This window comes from Gymnoscopelus braueri (assembly GCF_963280865.1).
Source record: "Gymnoscopelus braueri genome assembly, chromosome: 6".
NCBI classification, from domain to species: domain Eukaryota; kingdom Metazoa; phylum Chordata; class Actinopteri; order Myctophiformes; family Myctophidae; genus Gymnoscopelus; species Gymnoscopelus braueri.
In genome coordinates, this window is record NC_137607.1 from 42120824 (window position 1) to 42148708 (window position 27885).

General features: G+C 40.8%; 3 protein-coding genes across 4 annotated transcripts in view; all 3 read left to right on the forward strand.

The window, feature by feature from the left end:
* The window catches only part of LOC308086941 (uncharacterized protein), a gene marked incomplete at its 3' end in the record, with an annotated part of 78200 nt that extends 76998 nt beyond the window's left edge, over window positions 1-1202 (forward strand). The window contains exon 12 of the mRNA XM_080430584.1: window positions 206-1202. Within this exon, the coding sequence (XP_080286710.1) occupies window positions 206-1202 (997 nt within the window). The remainder of the gene's footprint in view (window positions 1-205) is intronic.
* Window positions 1203-7459: 6257 nt separating this feature from the next.
* On the forward strand, window positions 7460-15490 carry LOC308087107 (arrestin domain-containing protein 2-like). Of its 2 annotated transcripts, none has more exons than XM_080430803.1 (3): window positions 7460-7542; window positions 8794-9057; window positions 15359-15490. In XM_080430803.1, the coding sequence occupies exons 2-3, from the start codon at window positions 8796-8798 to the stop codon at window positions 15463-15465; spliced, it is 369 nt and encodes a 122-aa protein (XP_080286929.1). In that variant the 5' UTR covers window positions 7460-7542; window positions 8794-8795; the 3' UTR covers window positions 15466-15490. The 2 variants fall into 2 exon arrangements, with proteins under 2 accessions (XP_080286929.1, XP_080286928.1); XM_080430802.1 differs by lacking the exon at window positions 15359-15490 and adding an exon at window positions 11927-12158.
* On the forward strand, window positions 15460-21897 carry LOC308087106 (arrestin domain-containing protein 2-like). Its single transcript, XM_080430801.1, has 7 exons — window positions 15460-15893; window positions 17309-17526; window positions 17973-18075; window positions 18442-18698; window positions 19096-19258; window positions 19510-19670; window positions 20166-21897. Exons 1-7 carry the CDS (start codon window positions 15617-15619, stop codon window positions 20217-20219), a joined length of 1233 nt encoding a protein of 410 aa, XP_080286927.1. The 5' UTR covers window positions 15460-15616; the 3' UTR covers window positions 20220-21897.
* Window positions 21898-27885: the final 5988 nt, after the last annotated feature.

Consider the following 27885-nt stretch of genomic DNA (forward strand, 5'->3'; position numbering starts at 1 on the left):
AAAAAAGGTATTGTCATAGCAGAGTTAAAAAGGGTCACAGTGATTTGTGTCAATATGAACTGCAGTGCAGTGCAAGCCAAGACCTTCCAGCAAACTCCAAACCTCATTTGGTCAGATGGGTTGAGATTTTCAAGTGGACCCTGATCCAGAAAAGGTTGAGAATCACTGGCCTGGAGTGTGGAGCTGCATATCTATACCCAGACAGTGAGGATGAGGAGTGGTTTCTCTACCCAGACCTGCCATCCTCATGTGAGGATGAGGAGTGGTTTCTCTACCCAGACCTGCCATCCTCATGTGAGGATGAGGAGTGGTTTCTCTACCCAGACCTGCCGTCCTCATGTGAGGATGAGGAGTGGTTTCTCTACCCAGACCTGCCATCCTCATGTGAGGATGAGGAGTGGTTTCTCTACCCAGACCTGCCATCCTCATGTGAGGATGAGGAGTGGTTTCTCTACCCAGACCTGCCATCCTCATGTGAGGATGAGGAGTGGTTTCTCTACCCAGACCTGCCGTCCTCATGTGAGGATGAGGAGTGGTTTCTCTACCCAGACCTGCCATCCTCATGTGTGGATGAGGAGTGGTTTCTCTACCCAGACCTGCCATCCTCATGTGTGGATGAGGAGTGGTTTCTCTACGCAGACCTGCTATCCTCATGTGTGGATAAGGAGTGGTTTCTCTACCCAGACCTGCTATCCTCATGTGAGGATGAGGAGTGGTTTCTCTACCCAGACCTGCCATCCTCATGTGTGGATGAGGAGTGGTTTCTCTACCCAGACCTGCCATCCTCATGTGTGGATAAGGAGTGGTTTCTCTACCCAGACCTGCCATCCTCATGTGAGGATGAGGAGTGGTTTCTCTACCCAGACCTGCCATCCTCATGTGAGGATGAGGAGTGGTTTCTCTACCCAGACCTGCCATCCTCATGTGAGGATGAGGAGTGGTTTCTCTACCCAGACCTGCCATCCTCATGTGAGGATGAGAGGAGTGGTTTCTCTACCCAGACCTGCCATCCTCATGTGAGGATGAGGAGTGGTTTCTCTACCCAGACCTGCCATCCTCATGTGAGGATGAGGAGTGGTTTCTCTACCCAGACCTGCTATCCTCATGTGAGGATGAGGAGTGGTTTCTCTACCCTGACCTGCTATCCTCATGTGAGGATGAGGAGTGGTTTTTCTGTGTCCTGTGGCCTGATAACACTTTGAGCCAGAATCAGGATCAGTCATGACAGTCGTGAGAGTGAAATGTCGAAGCAGCGTGCCGTGCAAGTGGAGCATTTAGCAGTTATATGACAAACTCAGACAACAACAACATACAGAATGTAGGTCAGTGGTAGAAAGTAACTAAGTACATTTAGGCTACTCAAGTACTGTACTTGAGTAACATTTTGAGGTACATTTACTTAACTTGAGTATTTCCTTTTTTTATACTTTTAACTTCTACTCCAATACATCTCAGAGGCAAATGGACTTTTCACTCCACAACAATTACTTTAGTTGCTAGTTACTTTGTAGATTTATATTATTCATACAAAACATAACTTAAGCACTTAAGCCCTATTTTATACTTCGGCCATTCAAAAATACCTGATCTACAAGCTCACGACACGTCACATCGCGATGCGCTGTGAGCTTTTAGATCAGGTATTTTAGAAAAGGTTTAACACAGTTTGAAAAATGTGTGTACTTTTACTTTATTTTTATTTTGATGCAAATACTTTTGTACTTACTTTTAATCAGTTACAATTTTGAATAGTGCCCCTTTACTTGTAACAGATGATGTCTGAACAACACTGGTGGTATGCTCTATTCTTACTTAAGTTAAAACATCTGAGTACTTCTTCCACCACTGTATGTAGGCCAAGTAGGGAGCGACGGTGCCCACACAGCTCCAGGGTTTACTGCAGGCTTAGGCCTGTGTTTACATTGTAAAGTAGGAGGCTGCAGTCTTTGTTTAGGCAATGAGGAGTAGCTGCTGAAATGGATTATGGATTCTCTGTCCACCTTCACGCGTGATTAAGTATGAACCGTGCAAAACCAAACAGGATCATGTTGAATACACAACACGGCCTTGACCTCACCGATGCAGGCAGCGCACGTGTGTGTGTGTGTGTGTGTGTGTGTGTGTGTGTGTGTGTGTGTGTGCTAATGTGAGAGTTTGGCACACAGGTCGATGTAAATAAACACTGTGAGGTCATCAACCCGGCCCAGAGAAATTAAGTCTATTTGTGAGGTTTGTCATGGTTTGTTTTTGCCATCTAATATTCTTAACCACTTAACCCCTAGCACCCCTAGGCTGGGACGAACATTCTGCAAAAATTGCCGATCTACAAGCCCACAACATGACTCCCAACATGACACGTTGTAAACTTGTAGATCGGCTATTGTCGGCAAAGATATTTAGTGTCGAGTGAAAACAGGTGGGGGCTTAGTTGAACTTTAAACTTTATTGTCACACATCATCACAGGTTTACAGGCGAAAAACAGTGGGTGAGATTATTTTGTGCACAGCTCCATCGGTTGTAGTTTTCAGGAAAGGAAAGAACAAAGAAACAGGTCAGATATTCAAATATTCCTGGTAAGAGTAGAGTGAAATATGTACAAACAACAAGCAGGTCAGATATTACAAAAAAGGGCAATGGTATGAGCATCTAAATAAACTAGAAGGTACTGTTCCTGAAGAAACAGTGTGGGATCGCTAAGAATGTTGATGGTATTGAGTATTGATAGTGTTAGTAGAGTTAAAGGTTTGAAAGGTTTAAAGGTTTTAAAGGTTTTAAAGGTTTTAAAGGTTTTAAAGGTTCTAAAGTTTTGAAAGGTTCTAAAGGTTTGAAAGGTTTAAGAGGTTTGAAAGGTTTGAAAGGTTTGAAAGGTTTAAGAGGTTCTAAAGGTTTGAAAGGTTCTAAAGGTTCTAAAGGTTCTAAAGCTTTGAATGGTTCTAAAGGTTTGAAAGGTTTGAAAGGTTTAAGAGGTTCTAAAGGTTTGAAAGGTTTAAGAGGTTCTAAAGGTTTGAAAGGTTCTAAAGGTTTGAAAGGTTTGAAAGGTTTGAAAGGTTTGAAAGGTTCAAGAGGTTCTAAAGGTTTAAGAGGTTCTAAAGGTTTGAAAGGTTCTAAAGGGTATTTACTTTAAATTATTTTTAGTCACTTTATTTACTTTAAAGTATTTTTTACTAATTTTTACAACTTTTAAGTATTTTTACTATTTTTTTCAACTTTTAAGTATTTTTACTCATGTTGAGTACTTTTAAGTATTGTTACTCAGTATAAGTACTCTTAAGTATTTTTAATCAAGGTACTTACTTTAAAGTATTTTTAGTCACTTTATTTACTTTAAAGTAGCTTTTACTAATTTTTACAACTTTTAAGTATTTTTACTCTTTTTATCAACTTTTAAGTATTTTTACTATTTTTTTTAACTTTTAAGTATTTTTACTCATTTTGAGTACTTTTAAGTATTTTTACTCAATATAAGTACTCTTAAGTATTTTTACTCAAGGTATTTACTTTAAAGTATTTTTAGTCACTTTATTTACTTTAAAGTAGCTTTTACAAATTTTTACAACTTTTAAGTATTTTTACTCTTTTTATCAACTTTTAAGTATTTTTACTATTTAAAAAGTGAAATATCTCTAAAAGTACAAATTATTTCAAAAAATTCTAATGGTAGCCAATATGTCCTAAGTAGGCTGAACGTTATAGAGTTGGAACGGAGTTTCTATCTAAAAGTATGAATTTCTCCATTGAAATGAATGGGAGTTTTTTTAGAAGTAAAAAGTGAAATATCTCTAAAAGTACAAATTATTTCAAAAATTCAAATGGTAGCCGATATGTCCTAAGTAGGCCGAACGTTGTAGAGTTGGAATGGAGTTTGTAGCTAAAAGTATGAAGGACTAGTTAGGGGCCAAAAAACTGTACCAAAAACGGTGAAGATAACAGTAGTGTGATCGCTTTAGCGATCCCACAAATATATACGTATTGTATAGTAACAGACAGTCAGATACTGTGTACACATGAAATTAGATAAATGTATATACTGTAGGCCTATGGTGTAGCAATAGCAAAATTCTCAACCACTTAAAACCAACAGTTCCTATTCTGTGTCAAAGATATTTAGAGCAGTGGTTCATAAATCTTGAAAGCGTTTGGCTGCCGTGTCAACTGGTCAGATGGGGGGGGGGCGTGCATTTTCAGAGCATGTTTATTTTACTAATCAATCGATTGTGTTCCGGCTTGGATAAATGGAACCAACGTAGTATACTTTAAGTTCCTATATATCTGTATCACAATGCAAACTTTTTTCCCCAACTTTTTAAAGAATAAACACCATCGTTTTTACATTCTTAAAAATAAATATGTTATATTGTCATTAAAATCTTCGTGTTTTGCCAGTTATTTGGGGGCCCACTTGCAATATCCTCATGGCCCACCAGTGAGCCCCAGCCCACAGGTTGAGAACCACTGGTGTAGAGTGACAACGGGAGGGGAGGTCAGATAGTATAGGGTTTAAGTGTGTCTCTATTGTTTTGTTTGTTTTTCTTCCCAGAAGTGTTTATATGCATATATGCATTGTCATATAAGTCAGCTGAAAGGTGGCAGCATGCCAATGTTCAAGTCCTAGTTAGGTCAAATCATATTACTCATTTACTAAAACAGCTATAGGCCATTATGCAAACCATAATGCACTGTGGACTAGATAACATATGATCTGCAACAGTAGTTTGCCATTAAGCCTTATCATTAATCCCAGGATTATGCATTTTGTTCTGACAATTCATATTCCAGTATTTTCAGTGGCAGCCCTAGTGTAGGCTAGGAATCAAATTAACAATAACTGATTAGTGATATATAAAATATCTGGACGGAGTGGTCAAACGTGTAAATATTTTTTTTATTGAAGTAAGTTCAGCATGTGGGGAATTACTATCAGATAACATTATGCCTTTTATATCAAAATACTAACACAACTAGGGCTCCCCAACCATTGGCCCCAACTGCACAACACAGCCAGCCACAGCTGCATAAGCATCCAATAAACTACAGCTTGTTTGGTTGAATCTTTACAGCTGGTTAACCGTATTTAATATTTTCAAAAGTAGCGAAAATAGCAGAATCACAAAGCATCAAATATGGGACGTATTGTGAGCTTGAAATTTGTGTGATTTTTTTTGTTGACAGATTTGGACATAGGCCTAATAGGGACCGCAGGTTGAAAGTGGTTAACCATGAATCATTTAAGCCACATAACAAGGTGCAAAAATGTGATGCAGGTAAATTAGTGTCAAATTGACAGTGAAGTGAATTAATGAGCATATTTTGTTATTTCTTTCTGACTCAGCTCAAACAAACGGTTAAATTCGTTCTACTGCTATATGCCACCAAAATGTGGAATGCCCTACCAACAGTCATATAAAAAGTGTGAATCCTTACTCTCCTTCAAAACCGCTCTAAAAGAGCACTTACAGGTGGCTGCAAATAACTGGCCCCTGTAAAAAGTCTAAGCTTATCAGCAGAAATGCCCCCCCCCCCCAACTGTTTGCTGTACATAGTTTTCTTTTTGATTACTACTCGTTTATATGATGTTATGATGTTAAATGTTTCGATGAATTGAATAGATGGGTTTCCTGTTTGTAAACATGAGAGGATGATGCGCGCGCAGTGGCGGGATGAGCCTGTAGAGGGCGCTATTACCCTAAAAATATCCTATACCCTATTACCCATAAAATAAATGGTCTTCACCAGGTTTAATGAAAGTAGATTAAATGATGCAGTTTGTAATATCTTCTTTACTCAATAAAAATGATTTGTCGGAAGTTGGATCTGTTTGTATATAATAGCAACATTATGCCTATTATGCCTATAATAGCAGCATTATGCCTATCTAAATCCCGAAAATAACAATAGAGTGAATGGCGCTTCCGGTTCGTTCTCCCCCGCGCATGCGCAGATTGCGCACTCTGCTCTGTGATGACGTCGCGCGGAAACCCATCTATACACATGGACCCCAATGGGAACAAGCCATTGTGCTTTCTTAGGTTTATCCTTTTAGAATCCTTTTGTGTGGAACTGTACCTCTGTGCTTTTTTTTGCAAACTGTTAATAAAGTAATAAACTCGGGTGGGCGGTGCTCTCTGCCCTCTCTTTTTTATATTTATAAGATATTTGTTTGGCTTTTCCTACCTTTATTGATAGTATACAGTAGATTGACAGGAAATGGGGAGTGACACACGCAGCCAAGGTTGTCGGGATCGGGATTCTGCAACACACTGTCAGGCTGCATTGCAGCCTAAGTGGCCGGACCGCTACGCCAGTGGTCTAGGCCTCTGCCCTCTCTTCTCAGAAATGGGGGTGGCAGACTCTCTGGTCTCTATCTGATTGGTTGAACCCAGATAGTCGTCTAGATCCTATAGCCTGGAGGGACAGACGCATCACGATTGGTTGGTGCCAGGCAACTGACCATCAGTCAGTGGGGTAATAAACAAACTCATTTTTAATATTTTGTACGAGTATGTGCAAGTTTATAGATATATAAGCTGTTAATTAGAAACTACAATGAATGAAATATGAAAATAATGAGTAGCCTATATATTGTAGCTAATCCACATATCGGTATAAATTTGAACAATGTTTTAAACTTTTTATTTTATTTTTTATGATTTATCTGCGATTATTTTGTTGTTGATCTTGCATGCTGTCAACTGGTATGTGCAACACAGTTACAGAAGTTCAAAAAGAGTGAAAACAACAACATCTACAAGCTCACACCGCGTTGTAACGCATTGTGAATTTGTAGATCAGCTATTTTTGCACAACACAGCTGCATGACAAAGTCTAAAATAGGGCTTAAAGGGGAAATCCACCCATTTTCAATATTTAACTATGTCATTAATATAGCATAAAGGAGTTGTGTGGAAATAAGAAAAAAAAAAAAAAAAATTAACATTGCAAAAAAATTTAACATTGCAAAAAAATTAACATTGCAAATTACACCATGATGAGTCATCACAGTGTAATTTGCAATGTTAATTTTTTTGCAATGTAAAATTTTTTTGCAATGTTATTTTTTTTTTTAATTTTTTCTTATTTCCACACAACTCCTTTATGCTATATTAATGACATAGTTAAATATTGAAAATGGGTGGATTTCCCCTTTAAGAGGTTCATCAGATTAATCGATTCTGTCAAGCGTTTAAAAAATATATATTCCTTTTTCCTGCGTTGATTTGCTGATATATAAAAATAACAAAAAGTGATTTCTTAATTATTCGATTAATAAAATATTATTAATAGTCATTAGCAAGATAATCAATGGGCTAGTTTAGTAACTTATAGCCCTTGTCAACCTTCAGCCAGTTTTTGCATGACAACCAATCAGTGGGCGCGACCGACCGTCCCCCCGGGCTATGGGATGTAGTAGACTAGTTTATAAAGCCAGGCGTCCATTGATAGCGTTTAGACTGGAGTAAATATCACACCGTCTGCAGCCAGACAGTCTGTCCAACACACTGTGTGCATACACACACACATACAGGCTGTAAACGGAGCCTGCGGTGAGTGACACACACACACACACACACACACACACACACACACACACACACACACACACACACACACACACACACACACACACACACGTTGACCAGATGCACATGAAAAAGAAACGAATATAGGCACATTTTTATCATACAATTAATAGTAGCCTATTTTCCTGCAACGCACGTCTTCGGCTCTTCTCATTGTCTATGCTCTTAGCCGTTTAATAACAATTTGTATTGTATTCAAATATTCTTTTAAATGTGCTTCTTTTGCACTCTTTTAATGTGTTGAGTAAAAGGCTTTGAATTCTTGAATTGTGAAATAGGCTACAAATAAACTTGTCTTGTCCTTGTTAGAATTAAAGAGCTGCATTTAAACTTTGTTGTCTGTTCACAGTGGTGTAAAGTACATTTACTCAAGTACTGTACTTAAGTACAATTTTGAGGTATTTTTACTTAACTGGAGTATTTCCAATTGTCAGTACTTTTTACTATATTTATTTTCTGTATTATTTTCTACTCCACTACTTCTCAGGGGCAAATATTATACTTTTACTCCACTACAATTATTTGACAACTTTAGTTACTAGCTACAAAACACTGAACCACTTCAGCCCTATTTGAATACAAGACAGTGGCACTGTGGCACTATAGGGACATCTGGGCACCTGGACGAGTGGGTACCTGGAGATTTGGGCACCAGCTCAACTGGGTACCAAAACCATCTGGGCATTAGGGACATGTGGGCACCTGGACGAGTGGGCACTTAGGAGTGGAGATAACTGAGCACCTGGACAACTGGGCACCAAAACCATCTGGACACTAGGGACATGTGGGCACCCGGACGAGTGGGCACTTAGGGCCGGGTGACCACCCGTCCCGCATCTCGTGGGACAGTCCCGATTTTTTTTTGGGGTGCAAGTGAAAGTTAGAGGGGTTCTTTATTGTATGGTGTGTGCCCACATGTCCCTAGTGCCCAGATGGTCTTGGTGCCCACCTGTCCCGTTACCCTAGCCTATCTACTATTTTCAAAAGAAATGTATACATTTGAAAACTTGAAATGGGACATTCTGCACAATGAGTACTTTTACTTTTGGTACTTTAAGTACATTTTGATACCAAACACTTTTGTTCTTTTACTCAAGTAAATTCTGAAATCCGGACTTCTACATTGCAGTATTGATACTTTTACTTAAGTAAAAAATGTCAGTACTTTTTCCACCACTGAACTTAGTTGTCTGTCTGTCCATCATGATAATAAAGGAATGGCATTCCGGGCCATAAAGAGCTTCAGGCTGGAGCTGGACGGGCCGGAGGATGCGGTGTACCGCAGCGGGGAGGTGCTGTCGGGCCAGGTGGTCCTGGAGCTCCACCGGCCCACGCGGGTCCGTGGGATGCGGGTGGTGGGCCGCGGCGTGGCCACCGCCCACTGGCTGGAGAACCGCAGCACCGTGGGCATCAACTCCGTGTACAACGACTACACCTCCAAGATCACATACTTCAGGAAGAGACAGCATCTGATCCGAGGTCAGTTGGGGGACGTTATGCCCAGTGGTGTAAAGTAACTAAAAACATTTACTCAAGTACTGTACTTAAGTACAATTTGTTGGTATTTTTTTACTTTACTTCAGGAAGTGACAACGTCTGATCCGAGGTCAGTTGGGGTCACTGGTTCCCAAACGTTTTAGCTCGAGCCCCTAAAGAGACATTGTCTCTCCGTGACCCAATAGTGAAAATAGCCGATCTACAAGCCCACAACCCGTCACATCGGCTATTTTCACTACTTCTTTAAAAAAAATGTTTGTTGAAAAACGTTTTACTTAGTGTTTAGCTCATGAACAATTTTGAATTTGGGGATTTATTTTTAATTTCTTTTGAAATAATAATTAAAAACAAAATGTAGGAAACATCAAATAAAGGGATGTTTACTTACGACCCATAAAAATTGGTCCGCGACCCACATCCCGACTGTTTGGGAAACACTAACAGTGAGTTGGGGGACGTTATGCCTCATTTGGTTCTCCGTCATATACGATGATGATATGGTTTGGCTAAGAGAAAACATCAGCCTTTTTCAGTGGTGTAGTCCAGTCTAAATCAGGTTGGGGAATTGATTATATCAAGCCACCATCCAATTAATAATACATTTATTATTATATAAAATACCCCAATAAATAAAATTGCTAAATATAATAATAATAATAATAAGGATAATAATAATAATGATACATTAATAAAATGACAAAATATAATAATAATAATAAATTAATATATAGCTGTATAGGCTGTATAGTGGCTTATCTACACTACCAGAAACTTTGGCAGGTAAATGTAGGCTAGTAATAGTCATCAATAACTGTGTTATTCTCTTTTGTAAAATAATGAGTGTCTAGATTTTGAAAGTCACTCAGTCACTGTGGCTTGGTGGAAGCGGAGCTATTAGCCCCAAAAACAACTGGTCCTGGTTGTTGGCCACATACTACATCTTGCCATTTGCCATGTGATGTCAGCAAGAATGAAACCCTAGTTCAGGGGTCCTCAACAACAAATCTTGAAGGTCCACAAATACGTTTTTGAATAAGGCTAGGGTCCGCACATGCACGCGCGCGCAGCGATTTTTTTTCGCGGATTTTGGCGGATTCGGGTACTTTCCCCCCCGTTTTTGTTACTTTATTTCGGTTTTAGGGTAAAAAAAAAAAAAAAAAAAACCTGGCCCCGAGGCTGTTGCATGGAGAACCCAGGAGAGAGAGAGATGGGCTGGATTCCAGCTGTGCTCTGAACTAGCTAACCCCTCTCTCTCTCCATAACCTTTAATGTTAGACAGGAGTCCATTAACCTGGCTCTGTACAAATAAACAGGGTCTGTGGTGCACGTGTGACCCAATTAGAACGCTTAATTTATGCTCCGTCATATGGCAGTGTCGCGTGCCAGAAATAGCCGACATACAAGCTCACAACACGCCGCAGACGCGATGTGTTGTGAGCTTGTATGTCGGCTATTTCTAGCCGGGATAATAAATAATAAAATATATAAATCCGTTGTGAATCTTTGGTTTGAACCCGTCTTAAATGGTAATTCAGACCGCTGTAATTTTCTCTGCAATGTTCCTTGGCTTTTTGCTCCATTGTGCTACGGTGTCATGCGCCAAAAAAAGCTAGCTGGCCTACAAGCTCACAACATGTTGCAGATGCGATTCGTTGTGAGCTTGTAGGCCTGCTATTTAGGGCGCTTGTCTCAAATCTTTGGCCCTCATAGGCTTAACGCTGAACAAGAGTTCATGAACCTGCATGGCTCTATCCAAATAAACAGGACATAGGCCCGGTGGTACGCTTTACCCAACTATAAGTGTGCTGTTCTTATATGGGAGGCACGAGACACACAGCTCATCTGAGTCTAATGCTGAACTAAATAGAAAAAGACCATTAGTGCATCAAAAGTAATCAACAAACTATACTATAAAAACTGGTCAAACATTGGCCAAATTGTCAAATAAGATCTATTTGACAATAGATCAAATAGATCTTGTAGATCTGCTATTTTCACAATATTTATCTGTGGAACCGAGTCAAACAAAATGTAATGCCTCAACTCCTACGATTCAAAGTGCTTGTCAGGAGCTGACGGTAAATAAATAGTGAGAAGGGGGTTAATGTTTCATTGGGAAACTGGCTTCAACGTCACGCTTGAGTTGACTTTGCGAAAACTAAGCGGAGCCGGAAGCCTTCCCTTTATATCTTACAGATATAGGTTTTTTAAATTATTATTCATCACCTAGTATAAATGATGATTGTTTCAGTAATTTTTTATACTTTTCTGTTTTTGACAAAAAAGCTGGGATAAGCAGTTAGTTGAGTAGTTACGTGGCAATCACAGTAAAATATACAAATAATTTGACTCCACTGCATTCGTTACCATATCTCTGGGACAGCTTTTTCATGAAGAGCAGTACTCTTGTGTGGCGACGTGACAATCGTGGAATGTTTTTATCACAATGACACAGCTGCATGTAAGGGCCACTGAAATGACACAATCTAGCCAGCCTATCACACTCTAAACTGGCTATCAGGACGGCAGAGGCCCAACCCAGGTTTCATGGGACCCTTATTGTTGTTGGCACATGTCGAGGGTAGACGACAGTTGGTGACAGTGGAGAAAGTGTAACACAAGGAAGGAAAGAAAGAAAGTTCCAACATAGTATAACTTCAACCCACGATGTACACATAAAGTGTAATGAAACACTTATTTCCAATGTGGTCCTCAGAAAGAAGGAAAGAAAGAAAGAAAGAAAGAAAGGATAATAATAATGTCAGCATTAGCAGACAGCTGCAGCCACTCGACTCAGACAGGAGGGGGCAGGCGGGCTGAGGATTTAAAAAATGCTGCCTCTGTCTCCTAGGCAACCAGAAAAACAACACGTGGGCCCCTAGTGGCCCCGCCTCCTCCACCATGCATGCTGTTCACAGAGTGTCCACTGTTCATGTACCTTCACTTCACTATGGATGTTTTTAACCTACCCCACACAGGCTGATGTAATGTTATCACTAAATATAGAAACATAGTTAATACCTTGCATCATGTTGAATGCAGTGCTGTGTCATGATGATAGACAGTTGTTGCTCAGTGTATTTCAACTTTGGATTCAAGATACAAGATTAAAGATCTTTTTGTTACAGATGTAACTTGCATCTTGTCTTGTATGTTGTTGTTGTCATGCAGAAACCTTATCTCCATATTTCAGCTTTGTGTTTTTTCGTAAATTAATGCCCTCATGCCTACTTTTTTTTTATTTTTCACAAAAGTATACAACCCCCCCACATCCCTCCCCCCTCACCACATACAAACCCACAAACAAAAAGGACAGCACAGTTGAAACATAATCAAAACATAATCAAAAATAAAAGTACAAAAAAGAAAAGACAAGGAACAACAAGAAGAGACAAATCTGTTGTAAAAACATTAAGTAGCTTCGAGAAATAATAGATCTAGACCGAGATAGCCCTCATGCCTACTTGATCATGCTGCAGCGTCACACCAAAGCATCAAAAGTAGCAGATCTACAAGCTGGAAACGCGGCGCGTTTTGAGCTTGTAGATCTGCTACTTTTGCTACTTTTGAATTTGAATCCTGAAAAGTAAAAATTTTGGACATATATGAGGTTTCCACCCAACAGAGAGGATATAATTCACAGTATCAAGAAGCACACCATTCAAAGACTAGGGCGACAGAAAAGAACATGGTGGCCACGTCCATTGAAGTTCAATGGAGAAGTGGTGGCCTGTTCTATTCGGTTACTGAAGCTATATATGAGTATAAATTCTTTGGTTTTGGTTCCACAACGGTTCCACAACGTCGCATTCCTATGTTAATCCACCTGGTGTGAGTCGGGAGCCTTTGTAAACTTTGTTGAGGTGTGATTATATCTATACGTGGCTGCACGTGCTCCTGGTCAACTAGGTTCCTGCACGGCGTGCAAGGCTGTCCCATGAGCAATGCAACCCTGATTCCTCTACATCTAAGATGCAAATATTGTGCTCCACTACAATTATTTGAAAACTTTAATTACTAGATACTTTGTATATTTAGATTATTATTACAAAACCTACATTAAACACTTCAGCCCTATATACATTTCGGCCATTTGAAAATCTCAAATCTACAAACAAATCTACAAACAATTGTTTGCCCTTTTGTGAGCTTGTAGATCTGCTATTTTCAAAAGATTTTTATACATTTGAAAACTTGTGAAATGGAACATTCTGCATAATGAGTACTTATTACTGAAGTACATTTTGAATTCCGGACTTTTACTTGTAACAGAGTATTTCTACATTGCAATATTGATACTTTTACTTAAGTAAAAAAAATAGTACTTTTTCCACCACTGTTCTGATGAGAATTATTTGTTAACATTAAAAAGATTTTATTTATTTAATAATTCTGTTAGCTTATTAAATCAAATGTGTTCACATAAGAACATCATGACTTATTACTCTAGTAGTCTGGCTCTGCACAAAGACCAGACCACAGGCACATTCTTATCTCCATAGCCCAGGATGAGGCCTTTGCAGGGATAGTCCACTTGTCCTCCGCCAGATGGCGGTAGAGCTCATCTACCAGACGGAGTGTGACACTTTCTAGGATCCCACAGACAGCTGTTCAATGGGAAGTCTGGATGTCTGCATGAACAACATGCAGGGATTCTGGCTGTCACATATCTTCCAGAGAAGACTGTCTTGATTAATTATTTAAACAAACCAAATACAGTACAAAGGACCCCAATGGAAACAAGCCAATGGCTTTCTTTTTTTTTCTTTTTTTAATTCCTATTAGCTGACCTTGTATTGAACTGTACTTGCATGTGCTTTTTTCTGCAAACTTCTAATAAAGTATTCATTCAATCAACTCAAATGTTTTACTTAAGTAAAAGTATCAATTCCACAATGTAGAAATACTCTGTTACAAGTAAAAGTCTGGAATTCAAAATGTACTTGAGTAAAAGTACAAAAGTATTGGTATAATCATTTTTAATGTACCAAAAGTAGAAAGTACTCATTCTGCAGAATGTCCCATTTCACAAGTTTTCAAATGTATAAATTGTATAAACATATTTTGAAAATGGCAGATCTACAAGCTCATCGCGACGCATTGTGAGCTTGTAGATCGAATTTTCAAATGGCCGAAATGCATATAGCTGAAGAAGTGGTTAATGTATGTATTGTAGTAATAATCAAAATCTACAAAGGAACCAGTAACTAACGTTTTCAAATAATTGTAGTGGAGTAAAAGTATAATATTTGCCTCTGAGATGTAGTGGAGTAGTTCAGTAAAAGTACAGAAAATTGGAGATACTCCAGTAAAGTAAAGATACCTCAAACTTTTACTTAAGTACAGAACTTGAGTAAATGTACTTAGTTACTTTCCACCACTGCTGTCCACAGAGCGAGTAGTAGGCTATTTAATACAAATGTGGGTGTTGTTTACTCTGTGTGTAGGCCTATGGAACCTATACTAATACACTGTTACGACGGACGGTGGCGGTAGAGTCTCCCTCTCTCTCTTTCTCTCTCAGTGGGGAATAAAGACGTAAACAACTTTATTTTTCTCACACGAGGAGCTCTGATTTTGCAATCTCAAACTGGGATTCTAAACAGTTGTAACAAACAAAGCGGCCACAAAGTAGGCTAAAGACATGCAGTAGAGCAGACTCTTATTCTTAACTCTATGAGTAGACTATACGGATGATCCGTGCAACAATCGATGCGGCGGGTTTGTGCTTGTTTTCAGTGTTCAACTGATTAACACTTAACAGTAGATGCCATGGAGACGAATGAAACAGTGTTTATAATTGATATTGTGGTAAAAGGGTGGGTGGATGTCGTTTAGTCTCGAAATCTGTCTATATAATATGCAGCAATAATGTTCTAAAATAACTTTTTTTAAATAGAGCTTTTGGGTCCATTTCATTTGTCCTATATCACTGAGTTAAGATTTATTTATTTTTTAATTGCCTTGGCTTGCACTGATATTCACAAACCCTGCTGCAAGAAATCGACCTGCACGCATTTACAGTGTTTACAGTAAAGTTGTGCTCAACTATCACAAAGTTGTGCATGTCTCTCTCTCCCCGGCTGCCTCATGCTCAGTAAGCCTTGTTTTCGTCTTAAGAACCTGTAACCATCAATCAGCCAGCCGAGGCAAGGCTCTAGGCAGGCAGGCCGTGTTTTCCTGCTTCTCATATCTCCACACCCAGAAAGAGAAGATGTTTATTAGGCTGCCCGGGGCCTTACATAATAAACTCCCTCCTCTCTCCCTCCTCCCCTCCCGTCAGAGCAAGGCGTGCAAAAGCCACCGCAGCTCATCCAGCCTCCACACAAGTTGTTTTGCAAACCAACCGAGAAGATCTCAAAGTTCTCAACTCAATACAGAGAGATCTAGACACAAGTTTTGGACTTATAAACTTTTGCTCAAAGAACACAACTTTTAACAGAAGCGATCGGGAACTTTAAAAAGAAGATAAAGAAGGAAGGAGTCGCACTTTTTTTTTGTGGTGGAATATATATACAAAAAAAAAAGATCATTTCCAAAGATGATTTTCGACAAATTGAAAAAGTTCTTCGTGGTGTTCGACTCTCCGGACGGGATCGATGCTCCGCCGGTGTTCAGCAGCGGGGACGTGGTGTCCGGTCGGGCGGTGCTGGAGCTGACCGGGGAGAGCCGGGTGGAGTCGGTCAAGCTGCACGCCGAGGGCTTCGCCAAGGTCCACTGGACCGAGTCCCGCTCGGCCGGCTCCAGCACCGCGTACACCCAGAACTACAGCGACGAGGTGGAGTACCTGAACCGCAGGGAGGTGCTGCTGCAAGCAGGTCAGGGTCCATGAATGATGATGATGAAACCTTTTTTTTATTTCTTAATTTAAAGGATCTGCAAGCAGGTCAGGATCCATGATGATCAAACCTTTTTATCTTCTATTTGAAAGGATCTATATTCTCCATAACTCCAGACCTGAGAGTGCACAAATGGAACATTTGGTTCCATTTGCACATTTCAGGAGAGGTGCAAGCACGGCAGGATCCATGTCATGATGATCAACCGTTTTACATTTTTAACTTTAAAGGATCTATATTCTCGAGAGTGCACAAATGGATCGGCTGACCATGCAGAAAGTGTACAAATGGAACCAAATGGACTCGATTCTCGGGTCCATTTAGTTCCATTTGCACACTTTTCAGAGTTACAAACCTGTTAAGGGTCCATTTGGTTTTGGAACCTCGTCAAGGAACTTATTATTGGACCCCTTTGCATCAGAACGCCTGACTCCATTCATTGCGACCCAGGCTATATCATACAAAATGTAATAGTGTGTGTTATTTCCTTGCGTCGTGCAGCGTTTTTTAGACAATAGGAATCGTGGCTATTAAAACAACAACCATAAAACTTTAAGTGTCTTTAACAACGTCGGCGAGTGTGTGTACTCAGACTTTTAAATTGCAGCAATTAGTGTTCGATAACGCATTGCTGGTGTGAATGCACGAAGGCTCAAAAACAAACTCATTTAACCCATTCAAAAGGATCTGACAGCTGGGTTTATTGTTAAGCAAATGCAAAGTCTGCGAGTAGCCTAATAACTAGCAAAATGACAGAACACACAAAGAACCATTGCATTCGTCGAAGTGTGGCTTAAAAGACTTCATACACAAACTAGGCTTCTACTTTTAATGTTCTTTCTCTTTGTGTGCTTGTTGAGAAAAACATGCTCTCTAAGCACAATGGAGAAGGCACCACCCCTTTGTGCAAGCAGAGAAGCAACCATGTGATTGTTTTGCTCACTGTGTGTTGCTGCACAGTCATGGAAAGCAAACTGTAGGCTGTTTGTTGAGGTGTTGAATATACAACAGTGGTTCTCAACCTTTTTTATGTATTTATTTCAAGGACCCCCCCCCCCACCCAGTTTATTAGGCATCATGGACCCCCATAACTCAGAGAGGGTACGAATGGAACATTTGGTTCCATTTGTACACTCAGAGTTACAGTCCTGTAAGGGTCCATTTGGTTCCCTCAAAGGACACCTGGGGCTCCCCGGACCACTGGTTCTATAGCTACGGAGAGATTTTATTTTAACTTAAATTTACTTCTAGCTGTTCCAACGTGAGTACTTTTAACTGTTTGTAATCGCTGCTTAACTTTTTATTTAGTACCTTCACCTTGTAAACATTCCTGTTTATTATTATAATGAATATTAATTCTAACGTGTATTGTTATTTTGTTTTCTTTCCCTCAGATAATGGAGAACTGACAACGCTCCCGGCAGGCAGACATGAGTTCCCCTTCAGTTTCCAGCTCCCAGAAGAGACCCTAGTGACGTCCTTCGAGGGGAAACACGGCAGCATCCGTTACTGGGTGAAAGTGAAGCTCCACCGGCCCTGGGCCACCGTCAGGAAGATTAAGAAAGAGTTTACAGTCATCGAGCCCATCGACATCAACACACCCACCCTACTGGTAGGAAGATACATGCAGTTCAACTGTTAGCTGCATAGAATGTTGTGTACAGTATATATATCCACGTTTGCTTCTTAGGAAATCAATGTTTTGTATAAAAAAATGTGTTGCTAGAACTGTTCGCAAAAATTCTTGCTCAGACAATGTCGGGTCTCTGTAAAGTAAAGTGTCTTGAGACAACTTACAACTTGTATAATAAAATTGAATCGAAATTGAATTGAATATTCATATCGGATACAAATTCGCCAGAATTAGCCAGAATTTACATATACTGATCAAATACAAAATACGTAGAATCCGCTCTATGCTTAGTCAGCGATTTTCATCCCATACACATGATCATTTCTTTGATGAAACACACTTTACTGTGACAAAACATTTTGTTGGTTTCTGTCGAGTTGCTCATTCATGTACAGTAAACAATGCTTTTGTTTTGGTCATTTCAGGCTCCGCAGGCTGGCACCAAAGACAAGATGGCGCGGGTGTGGTACCGCAACTTTGGACAGGTGTCCATATCGGCTAAGATCGACCGCAAGGGTTACACACCAGGTGAGAGAGCTAATTTCTAATCGATGTCTCAGCCCTGTTACTTATCAATCGGAGTGTGTTTTCAGACATGGGAAAAGTTCTGGGGGTGTCAATACACTAGCTGAAAGTTCAATATGGGTGCTCTTATCCAGAGCGACTTAAAAGTGTGAGATCAGAATAAGCAGAGTGAACATGAACTCTAGTCAATAAAGAAGGTAAATATCACATACATGTTGTGCAGAAAGAACAGTGTAGTGCCTCTAAGAAACTAGGATAGATTGAACATTGAACTTAGCATCTGTCTAAACAATACTTGTCTTAATCTCTTCACCATGACAGAGCCACAGTCCTTAATCTCTCCTCTCTCCCTCCCGCTGTGTTTTTCAGGCGAGGTGATCCCCGTGTTCGCCGAGTTCGACAACGCCACGTCTCGCTCGGTTGTGCCCAAGGCCTACATCACCCAGACGCAGACCTTTATCGCCCGGGGGACCATGAAGCAGAAGCGGTCGGTGGTGGCCACGCTGAGCGGTGACGTGGTGGGAGCGCGCCGCAGGGAGACGTGGCACGGCCGCGCCATCAAGATCCCCCCAGTCGGACCCTCCATCCTGCAGTGCCGCATCATCAAAGTGGAGTACATGCTCAGGGTAAGGCGTCGTTCTCTCCAGTCTCATTGGCCATTTGAGCATTTATTTATTCAAACTTGAGAGCCTCAAGGGTGTCACGGTTTTTGAAATCCATGATTCGATTTGACATTCTATTTTAAGGGCACAATTTGATTAATGTTCGATAAATCACACTGCCAAAATGAATTGCATCATTCTAATCCTGGTGGCTTTTGCAGGTTAGGAAACTCAGGCTGTTGCAAACTTTCTGCCACATCAATTTTAATGTCATGGATTTGTCAAGATTTTTTTTCTCATTTTGATCGATGAAAAATTCTACTATTTCTATGACACCCCTTGAGAGCACTTTTTTTTTTAAAGTACCAGTTAATTTTGTTCCACGTCATCCTAAAAGTGCCCCCTCTCCTGCTTCCCTCAGGTTTGTGTGGATGTTCCCGGGACGTCCAAGCTGTGTCTGGAGCTGCCGCTGGTCATGGGCACCATCCCTCTGCACCCGTTTGGAAGCCGTACCTCCAGCGTCGGCAGCCAGTACAGCTGCAACCTGGAGTGGCTTCGCCTCGCCATCCCAGAGCAGCCTGAGCGTAAGTACAATATCTTGACTCGTCGCTGTCGGGCAGAAACCTCTTATCTCCATATTCTGAGGTTTTGTGTTTTTTCATAAAAATGAATGCCCTACTTGATCATACTACAGCATCACACAAAAGTAGCAGATCTGCAAGCTAAAAGTTAAGACACCAAGTGTCACACAGGGCTTGGAGTTCGGGACATGCTGTGTTCAGATTCCGGACAGAATCCCAGAATCTCACCTTTTTTTTGTTTTCCCTTCCCTCAGCTCCTCCTGACTACAGCTCCGTGGTGACGGCGGAGGAGGCGGAGCAGCGCACCTCCTCGCCCCGTCCCACCCCGGCGGAGGACCTGAGTGGGATCCTGCAAAGGCCGCTCATGGCTTTCGTCCAGGAGTTCCGCTTCCTGCCTCCTCCAGTCTACAGCGAGGTGAGTAGCGTCTCCTCGCACCGCTCAAACCTTGCCGCTCATAGTTGTTGTTATAGTGACATGTACATCACAGAGACAAAAAAAATAGTCTAGAATAACTTGGAGTGAAAGTGAAACAAAGAAAGCTCAGGAGTCAAACTGAAAGTTGAAAGAGATAAGAGACTAAATAAAAACAGCTTTGGAAGGCTGAATATATTACAGCTTGAATAGCCAGGTGATCAGAGATATTTTGCCTACTGATAGCCTACCCCTGGTGACATCCGCATTAAAACCTAAGGGCCATCCTATAGCCTCATTATTTTTTTAAATCTCTGAATTGTTTTAGTCCATTAATTGAATTTAGATGTCACCAGAGGTACCAGTAGGCAGAGATCGTCTGGCTATGCAAGGCTACAGCTCGAAATATTTTGCTATCAAAAACATTAAATTGATGTGTCTACTAAGTGTTTTATTCTTGACACTCATCCATGTTTTGTCTTCCCTCCTGCATTCCAGGTTGACCCCAACCCTCAGCCCCTGAACATGAGGCCTCGCTGCATGACGTGTTGAACTACAAGCCCCAACCCGAGCCTTCAGCGACGGCCCGACTTAAAATTAAAAGTGTAAAAAGAAAACCAACAAATCAAGAGATTTGTCTTCTCCCGGATCATGTCTCTCCGAAAATGGCCTCCGGCCCCTTGTGGACGTGGCTCCAGTTGATGAGGAGAAGAGGGACTGGAGCGCCACGGAGAGGTTGAAAGAGAAGAGAGGAGCTCACAGGAACTTTCTGTTTGGTGGAGAAGCCCCCGCCCCCCCCGAACTCTTTTTCAGTACAGAAAGACAGAGGGACATGTTAAGTCAAACAAAAATCAAGAAGGATGTAACTTCTCCCCACCGGTTCCTGTTCCTCCCCCCCACCCCAAGTGATTCTTCTGGCTCTTTGGGTGAAGAAAAGCCCTCAGAACTGTCCGCCCAATCAATGAATCCCTCAACGAGAAGCTTGTTCAGAGTTGGATGGAGTTTGGGACATTTTGTTTTTTGGGAGGGCTAAGGTCACTTGATGTTTATACGGCGAGAGTTAGGAGTTGCAGATGGTGTCACAGACCACCAACGGTTTGAAATTATGCTTTGATCAGTTCAGAGCTCATCTGCAAGTGAGCAAATTGTCTTCTTACGATGTCGCCAAGAGAGAACAATTTACGATTTTTGGCTTTTAGCCTGCGCTCTTATTACGGAGCGACTTACAATGAACCCTAGTCAACAAGTGTTATTGTGTTTATACGTACTTTGTGACTAGAGTGGTCTGCCATGACTATTTCTACTGTTAATCAAGCACATGTCTGTAATGTCATGGCAGAGGAAGGTGAGAGCAAGTCATCAGGTATACATTAGATGTATTTAAATGAATGCATGCAGGTAATGATATGCAAAAGGGAAAAATGCATCTTAAGTATCTGTGGAAGAAAAATGATTGCATGAGTTTGAAGGAGCAGCCGTGCTCTCTACGGCACAAAGATAAAGGAACAAACGGTTGAATTGTTTTGCATGTGGACGTATTCAGGCGATAAGGTGTTTTGCTGTTGCCAGGCCCTACGTGCACATAAAGTCGTGCACACGTCTTGTTAAAAGGTGTAAGCTTGTCTCGGGCAAACAAAAGACAGAGACAGGTAGTCGCCTTGTAGAGCAATAACATGGCAGATGAGAGGTTTGTGTTGAAACTAGCACAAAAAAAAAGAAAAAGTTCACAGATTAGCTTTTCCCAGCTGCTAAATAGAAGAGAGGCGGTGGCAGGAACTGCTCTGAGCCCACTGGGCTGGACGCTTTGATGCAAGCCAGATGCCTCGTGCCTTTTTTGTGTTCTACAGCACTGTGTGTGTGTGTGTGTGTGTGCGCGTGTGTGTGTGTCTGGGGCTGTGAGTATGTCACAACTCGCAGCCCAGTACCACAGTGAAGCCTTGAGCTGTAGAGAAGATGCCACTTTGTATGGAAAAAGAACATTCCAACATGAGGATTTAGGTTTTTCTTTCTTTTTTTTTTTCTTCTTTTCTTTATAATATCCTCACTTCCAAAAATAGTCTGTATGGGAGTTATGAGTGAAAACTGCAGGGTAAAGTCGTTCCACCGTAGATGTTACGGACGCAACGCCTGGAAAAACAAAAACAACGAATGTATTTTATACAAATGACTGTTATTAATTCTCTGAACTTGCCAAAGTTTTGTAAAACATTTTTTTAAATAAAAAAATACATTAATAATTCCTGTCTAATTTCATGTTTACTTGATAATGCTTTGTTTGACTGCAGGCAAATCCCATTTGTTTCTCAAATCTGATCTTTAGGACTGACTGGCCACACTGTTATTAACTCTGATCTTTAGGACTGACTGTCCACACTGTTATTTACAAGTGATCACACCATATTTGGGTATTCAGACCTCAGACATAATTTGCATTGGGTGCTGTGGTAACAACATAGACAGGCGTGAGTATAACGCTTAACTTATACTCTGTCACTCGCCGAACATAGCAGATCAACAACGAAGTATAAATCAGACACATCTTTAGAAATCAGATTGGAATTGCCTTTCAAACCATCTACAGTAGGAATGTGGTTCAAATTGGTTAAAATCAGTGTGTTTTATGTTCAGGCTTGATTCAGGCTTGATTAAGCCAATCTGATTCCAATTTGGATTGGCCAAAAAATCTGATTTTGGATGCCAGTCTGAGCATATACTGCACCAAGATCACAAGCATTATTTCTGCACTGATCCTAGCCCCCCCCCACCACCCCACCCCACCCCCTCAACCCACCCCCTCAACCCTGGCCTGTGAGTGGTGCATCGTGTTCAGATGTATGTATGGTACAGTACAGTATGTTCTACAGTTGACTTGAGTAAGACGTATCATTGCCAAGGGCAGGGTTCACTGCAGGAATGCTCCCACTCAATGCCTCTGAATCAAAACAATCAGGCTAATCTGTGATGTGGGTCTGATAGCGTTGAGATTGGAGCATACTGACTATCAACGTCTTGGGCAGGGAGAACTCTGCCCACTCTGATTTCTTTCTTTTTTTTAAGTAGAAGTAGCAATACCACAATGCAGAACTACTGTTCCAAGTAAAAGTCCTGTATTCAACATTTTACTCGAGTAAAAGTGCAAAAGCATTCGCATCAAAATATACTTAATGTACAAATAGTAAAAGTATTAATCTAAGTCTGCAAAGTAACAAGTAACTAAAGCTGTCAAATAATTTTAGTGGAGTAAAACGTTCACGTTTTGTACTAGTAGAGTAGAAGTATGATGAAGTATTCAAAGAAGTAGAGTAAAAGTACCTCAAAATTGTAGTTAAGTACAGTAAAAGTAAACATACTTTCCAACACTGCTGCAGACTATCAACATCTTGGGCAGGGAGCAGGTAGTATGTAAATATTGTGAAGGCAAGGAGGTTTCACAAGATTGTTTACACATGCTCTAAGATTTGATTATTATGCACTATTATTTAATAATCGTGCACTACTTGATCAATTGTATTTGTCTTGTAATGAACAGTACAAGCTTTCATAACATTAAAAAAGGGTGAAATCATTGTCACATCACAGGTTTACATTTGTAAAGCAGTGGAAGCTTCCATTATTTGTAGTTTTCAGGAGAGGGAAGAATTGAAGAGACAGAAAGAAAGAACAAAGAAAATAGATATAAAAATATTCCTGATATGAGTAGAGTTAAATATATACTGTACATATACAGTATAAGCAGGTCATATACAGTATTCCAGATATTCCTGATATGAGTACTGTAATGTGCAAGCATGCACGCATGCATACATACATACATACATACATACTGTAGGGTGCATGGATAGAAGAAATGGCAGTGGTGTGAGGCAGTTAAAATAGTATCAGATATAGTATCTCATGTAAACATGAGGTCAAAATAGCAGGAGATACACATAAGGTGCAGCAATAGAACACGTACTGTAAGAGTTATAGAACACCTTTGTGCGTATGTATAGTGTCACATGCAGGTGAGCCATCATTCAATCATTTGGTTCCCACTCCTTTGGGGTATTTGTCACTGTAAATACGGTGAAATGCATCCTCTGCATACAGAATAGCAGAGGGACATACATACGGCGTAGCAGGGACATACATTTTTAATCAATAATAAATACATTTATACAATTTCCAATGTACTAGACCACTAGAATAGCAATAAAAACAACATGGGCACTGTAAATGGAACCTGTTCTAACGCAACTAATTGATGGTTATAATTGGGTCCAGCTGCTATTCAGCCAGCTCTTTAAGGAGGAGTTGAAGTTAACAATGGAGCTAATGGAATGAAGGCTTGCAGTTAACCCATTCCACATAACTGCTGCGGAGGATAAAAACATCACATACAGTAGTATCATAACATCCGCTTTATTCATACCAATAGTAGTTTCCCTGACAGTTTTAATAAATGTTCCTGACTAGTTAATAATGAGTCATATAAAAAGATGTGTCATGTCCTTGGCATGTTGTCAGGTGTGGAGGTGTTATTTTGTGTATGCTTGTGTAAGTTAGTGTGTATGTTCAGTCTTACAGCGAGTACTGTAGCACGGTGGGCGTACAGTACATACTTGAAACAGAGCCTGTGGGAGATTCTTGGCCTATATTTAGGGGGGAAATGCACTCTGTGTGTTTTATAACAGTCCCAATTTCTTGGCCCTAATAAAGTGACAAGCTGTTGTCCAAACCAGATGCTCAAGTTTTTAGGAAGCAATATGAATAGTTGTTGAGAAAAACAATAACTCCTCCTGGTTCATTTAATGATATCCATGAAGATGGCCTCCTTATCAAATAAGTTATTCATCTTCCTTGGCCTGGTTTTCAAACGTTTTGTGCGCAAGGCACACGGAAAAGTCAAAATCTCAAGGCACAGTTGTACTCATAACCATGCAAAATAGTCTCTATAATACGTGTTATCTCTCAACTGTTATTTTTGATATACTTATGCCAAATAAAAAGTTTAACCACTTGATACTTTCAAAAGAATATTACTGCCAAAAATAGCTGATGTACAAGCTCACAACACTGCGGAGCACGTGTTGTGCACTTGCTATAAAATTGGTGAATAAAAATGTTGACTAGAGGCTGCAGAAGTTGACTATAAAAATAGAACCACAGGTCTACAGTAATTGGTTCAAGAAGCCTGCAAAACATTGTTTTTCATACCACACGCTGCAGTGTGCTTCTGTCTTTGACCATGAGTAGCTCTGACCTCTCAAAAATGTTCTATACATCAACAAATAACAAATGAAGTTACCATCACATAAAAGGACCTAAACTGTGAAAATGTTCTCGCCTGTGTGTGTGTGTGCGTGTGCGTGTGCGTGTGCGTGTGCGTGTGCGTGTGTGTGTGTGTGTGTGTGTGTGTGTGTGTGTGTGTACGTGCAGTGCTATTTGTGAGGGTCGAAAATCCCGTATAGCAAAATTTGAGAAATAGGTGAGGACAAGTTTCTTGGTCCTCCTAGACCAAGGGTTCCCAGACTTTTCAGGCCGCGACCCCCCAAAATAATCATATTTGAACTGGGGACCTCCCGCCCTGACAAGCATTTGGAATTGTTGCCATTACATTTAGTTTGACTCGGTTTCACAGATAAATATTGTAAAAATAGCCGAACTACAAGCTCACAACACCTTGCACTCGGGTTGTTTACTGTAGAGAGAGAGAGTGAGAAAACAATGTTGCACATTAAGCTAATCATCTGGGGACCCCCCAAAATAATTAGAAACCACTGTCCTAGACCCTGTTGTCAGGTACGACACCTACTAGTTGACATGTAGTACTGCCTGAAGCTTATACGCCCAAAATCCCTATTGGCCGAGGGCGGACTCCCTCTGTCTTCAATGAGCGGTAGATGTTTGGTTCATTGTACCTTGTACATTGAGATTGTTTTGAGCTGGTTGTAGATCTGACATTTTCGGCACGTGACACTGGCGTGCAGCTGAGCATAAATCAGGTTTCAGTGTTTTACAAATCAGGCCAAACAAACTGTGTTTACTTCTTTTTCTCGTTGAATGAGAGATGTGTGTAATGCCTGCCTGTCAAACAGGCTACAGTGTGTGTGTGTATTTTCACGTTGGCTGATCCAACTCTGACATTAATAAATCCATGTGTGGAGCGTTTTGTCACAACAAAGACTTGCTGAAAAACAGCACAGTGTTTTTATCGTCTGTCTTTAGCTTTGACCCTGGGGACATTCTGGGCTTCTTTTGGAAAATTTGGCACCCGGCAACTGATTACTCACAGCGGAGTTGGCAAACTCGCCTATCTCTGCTGGGTTGAGTCCATGTTGTTGAATTGAACCAAATTACCCCTTTTTTAAACTTCGTTTCCAAGGTCTGTTTTCATTTTACCCGGATATTATGGTTAAAGGGGCATTGTCAATGTCTGGGCATTATCTGGCAGAAACAGAAGAATGTATTCTGCACATGACACACATCTTCTAAAGTTATGAACCATCTTGCACCAACTTATTTGTCTTGACAGTTTGACCTTTTGTAACATAAAGTCCCTACTCTGGGGTAAACGGCAAGAATAGCCGATCTACGAGCGTCGTGAGCTTGTTCTGTAGATCAGCTATTTTCAGCTAAGATATTTATTAGAGCAAAAACAGGAGGGGGGCTAGTACAGAGCCCTGGGGGACTCCGGTCAACTAAGCATAGGGTTTCAGTGGTTTTAATGAAAGTGTAAAATGTTGAAAGTTACAAGTAGGATCGCCAAAGGCTTGACTGATGACAATGATTTGAGTCAACGTGACATATGACACAGTCATGTGACAAATTATACTTATTCAAGGTATTGAAACAATATTAAATTAACTACAGGCTATATGTGAAATCAGTTAGACTGCAGGCTGGGACAGAACCCAATAGAAATGTAATTTGGAAAGATGATCACATTATTCCTGTGGGTGACATATTATCCCCCTGGGTGACATATCGGCACTGTGCTCTGAAGATATGTTACGGGGGAGCTCACCGGAACTAGCCGATTTACAAGCCGTTTTGCAACGCGTTGTGAGCTTGTATCGGCTATTTTCGGCAAACAGATTTGGTGTAGATGGAAACAAGAGCGCACCAAGTACAGAGCCAACTCATGTCCGTTTCACTATGAGGGTTTAAGTGGTTAAAAGCCTGTCACTGGTATATTTGATAATTGGAATAACTGTTATGATCAAGTTCCTACTCCCCCTCCTAGATAACACAGGAAGAATAACAACCCCATAGGCCCTGCCCTGGAGACATCGCCGTGACAACGCCTTGTCAAGGTTGGCTGCAGGAAGTAATTTGTCCTGTTTTTCTTTTCTTATTTTCCTTTATGAGATTAGTGTGCATTCCATCATCAACAGCAACACGTACGCACGCACGCACGTACGCACGCACGCACGCACGCACGCACGCACGCACGCACGCACGCACGCACGCACGCACGCACGCACGCACCTGTTTTTCTTTTATTCTGAGATTAGTCCAGATTCCAGCATGAGCACAACACGATTTTGAGGAGGAAGACAAACTTACGCTGTTGTGTCCCGGTCAACACACACAAAAAATAAATAAAACACACACACACACACACACACACACACACACACATAAACATTTGTATTAATATACTGTCGAGAACATCAACACAATTTTTAATGCCTGACTTACAGTTTACTCAGTTGAGTGCAGATATCATGCAACACAGACACACAACTAAGTATAAATCAGATACAACTCTAACCCCAAACATATCTGATTCGAAACCCATGAATGTTTTCCTTACTCTTCCAGGAAAAGTGTCCTCACAATTGGCTATTTCTCACATTCTACTATCTCTCTCTCTCTCACACACACACACACACACACACACACACACACACACACACACACACACACACACACACACACACACACACACACACACACACACACACACACACACACACACACACACACACACACACACACACACACACACACACACACACACACACACACACAGTGACATTTCGGAACAGAGGACATGTCTGTTTTGTGTGTGTTGTCTGCTTGGAGAATGTGCAGTCTTTTGGGAAGTTGCATGCAGAACGGTCCACGGTCAAAACAGTGTTTTGTCTCTGGAGAGAGATAGACAGAGACAGAGACAGAGACAGACAGACAGACAGACAGACAGACAGACAGACGCCGACAGCCATCACTGTCT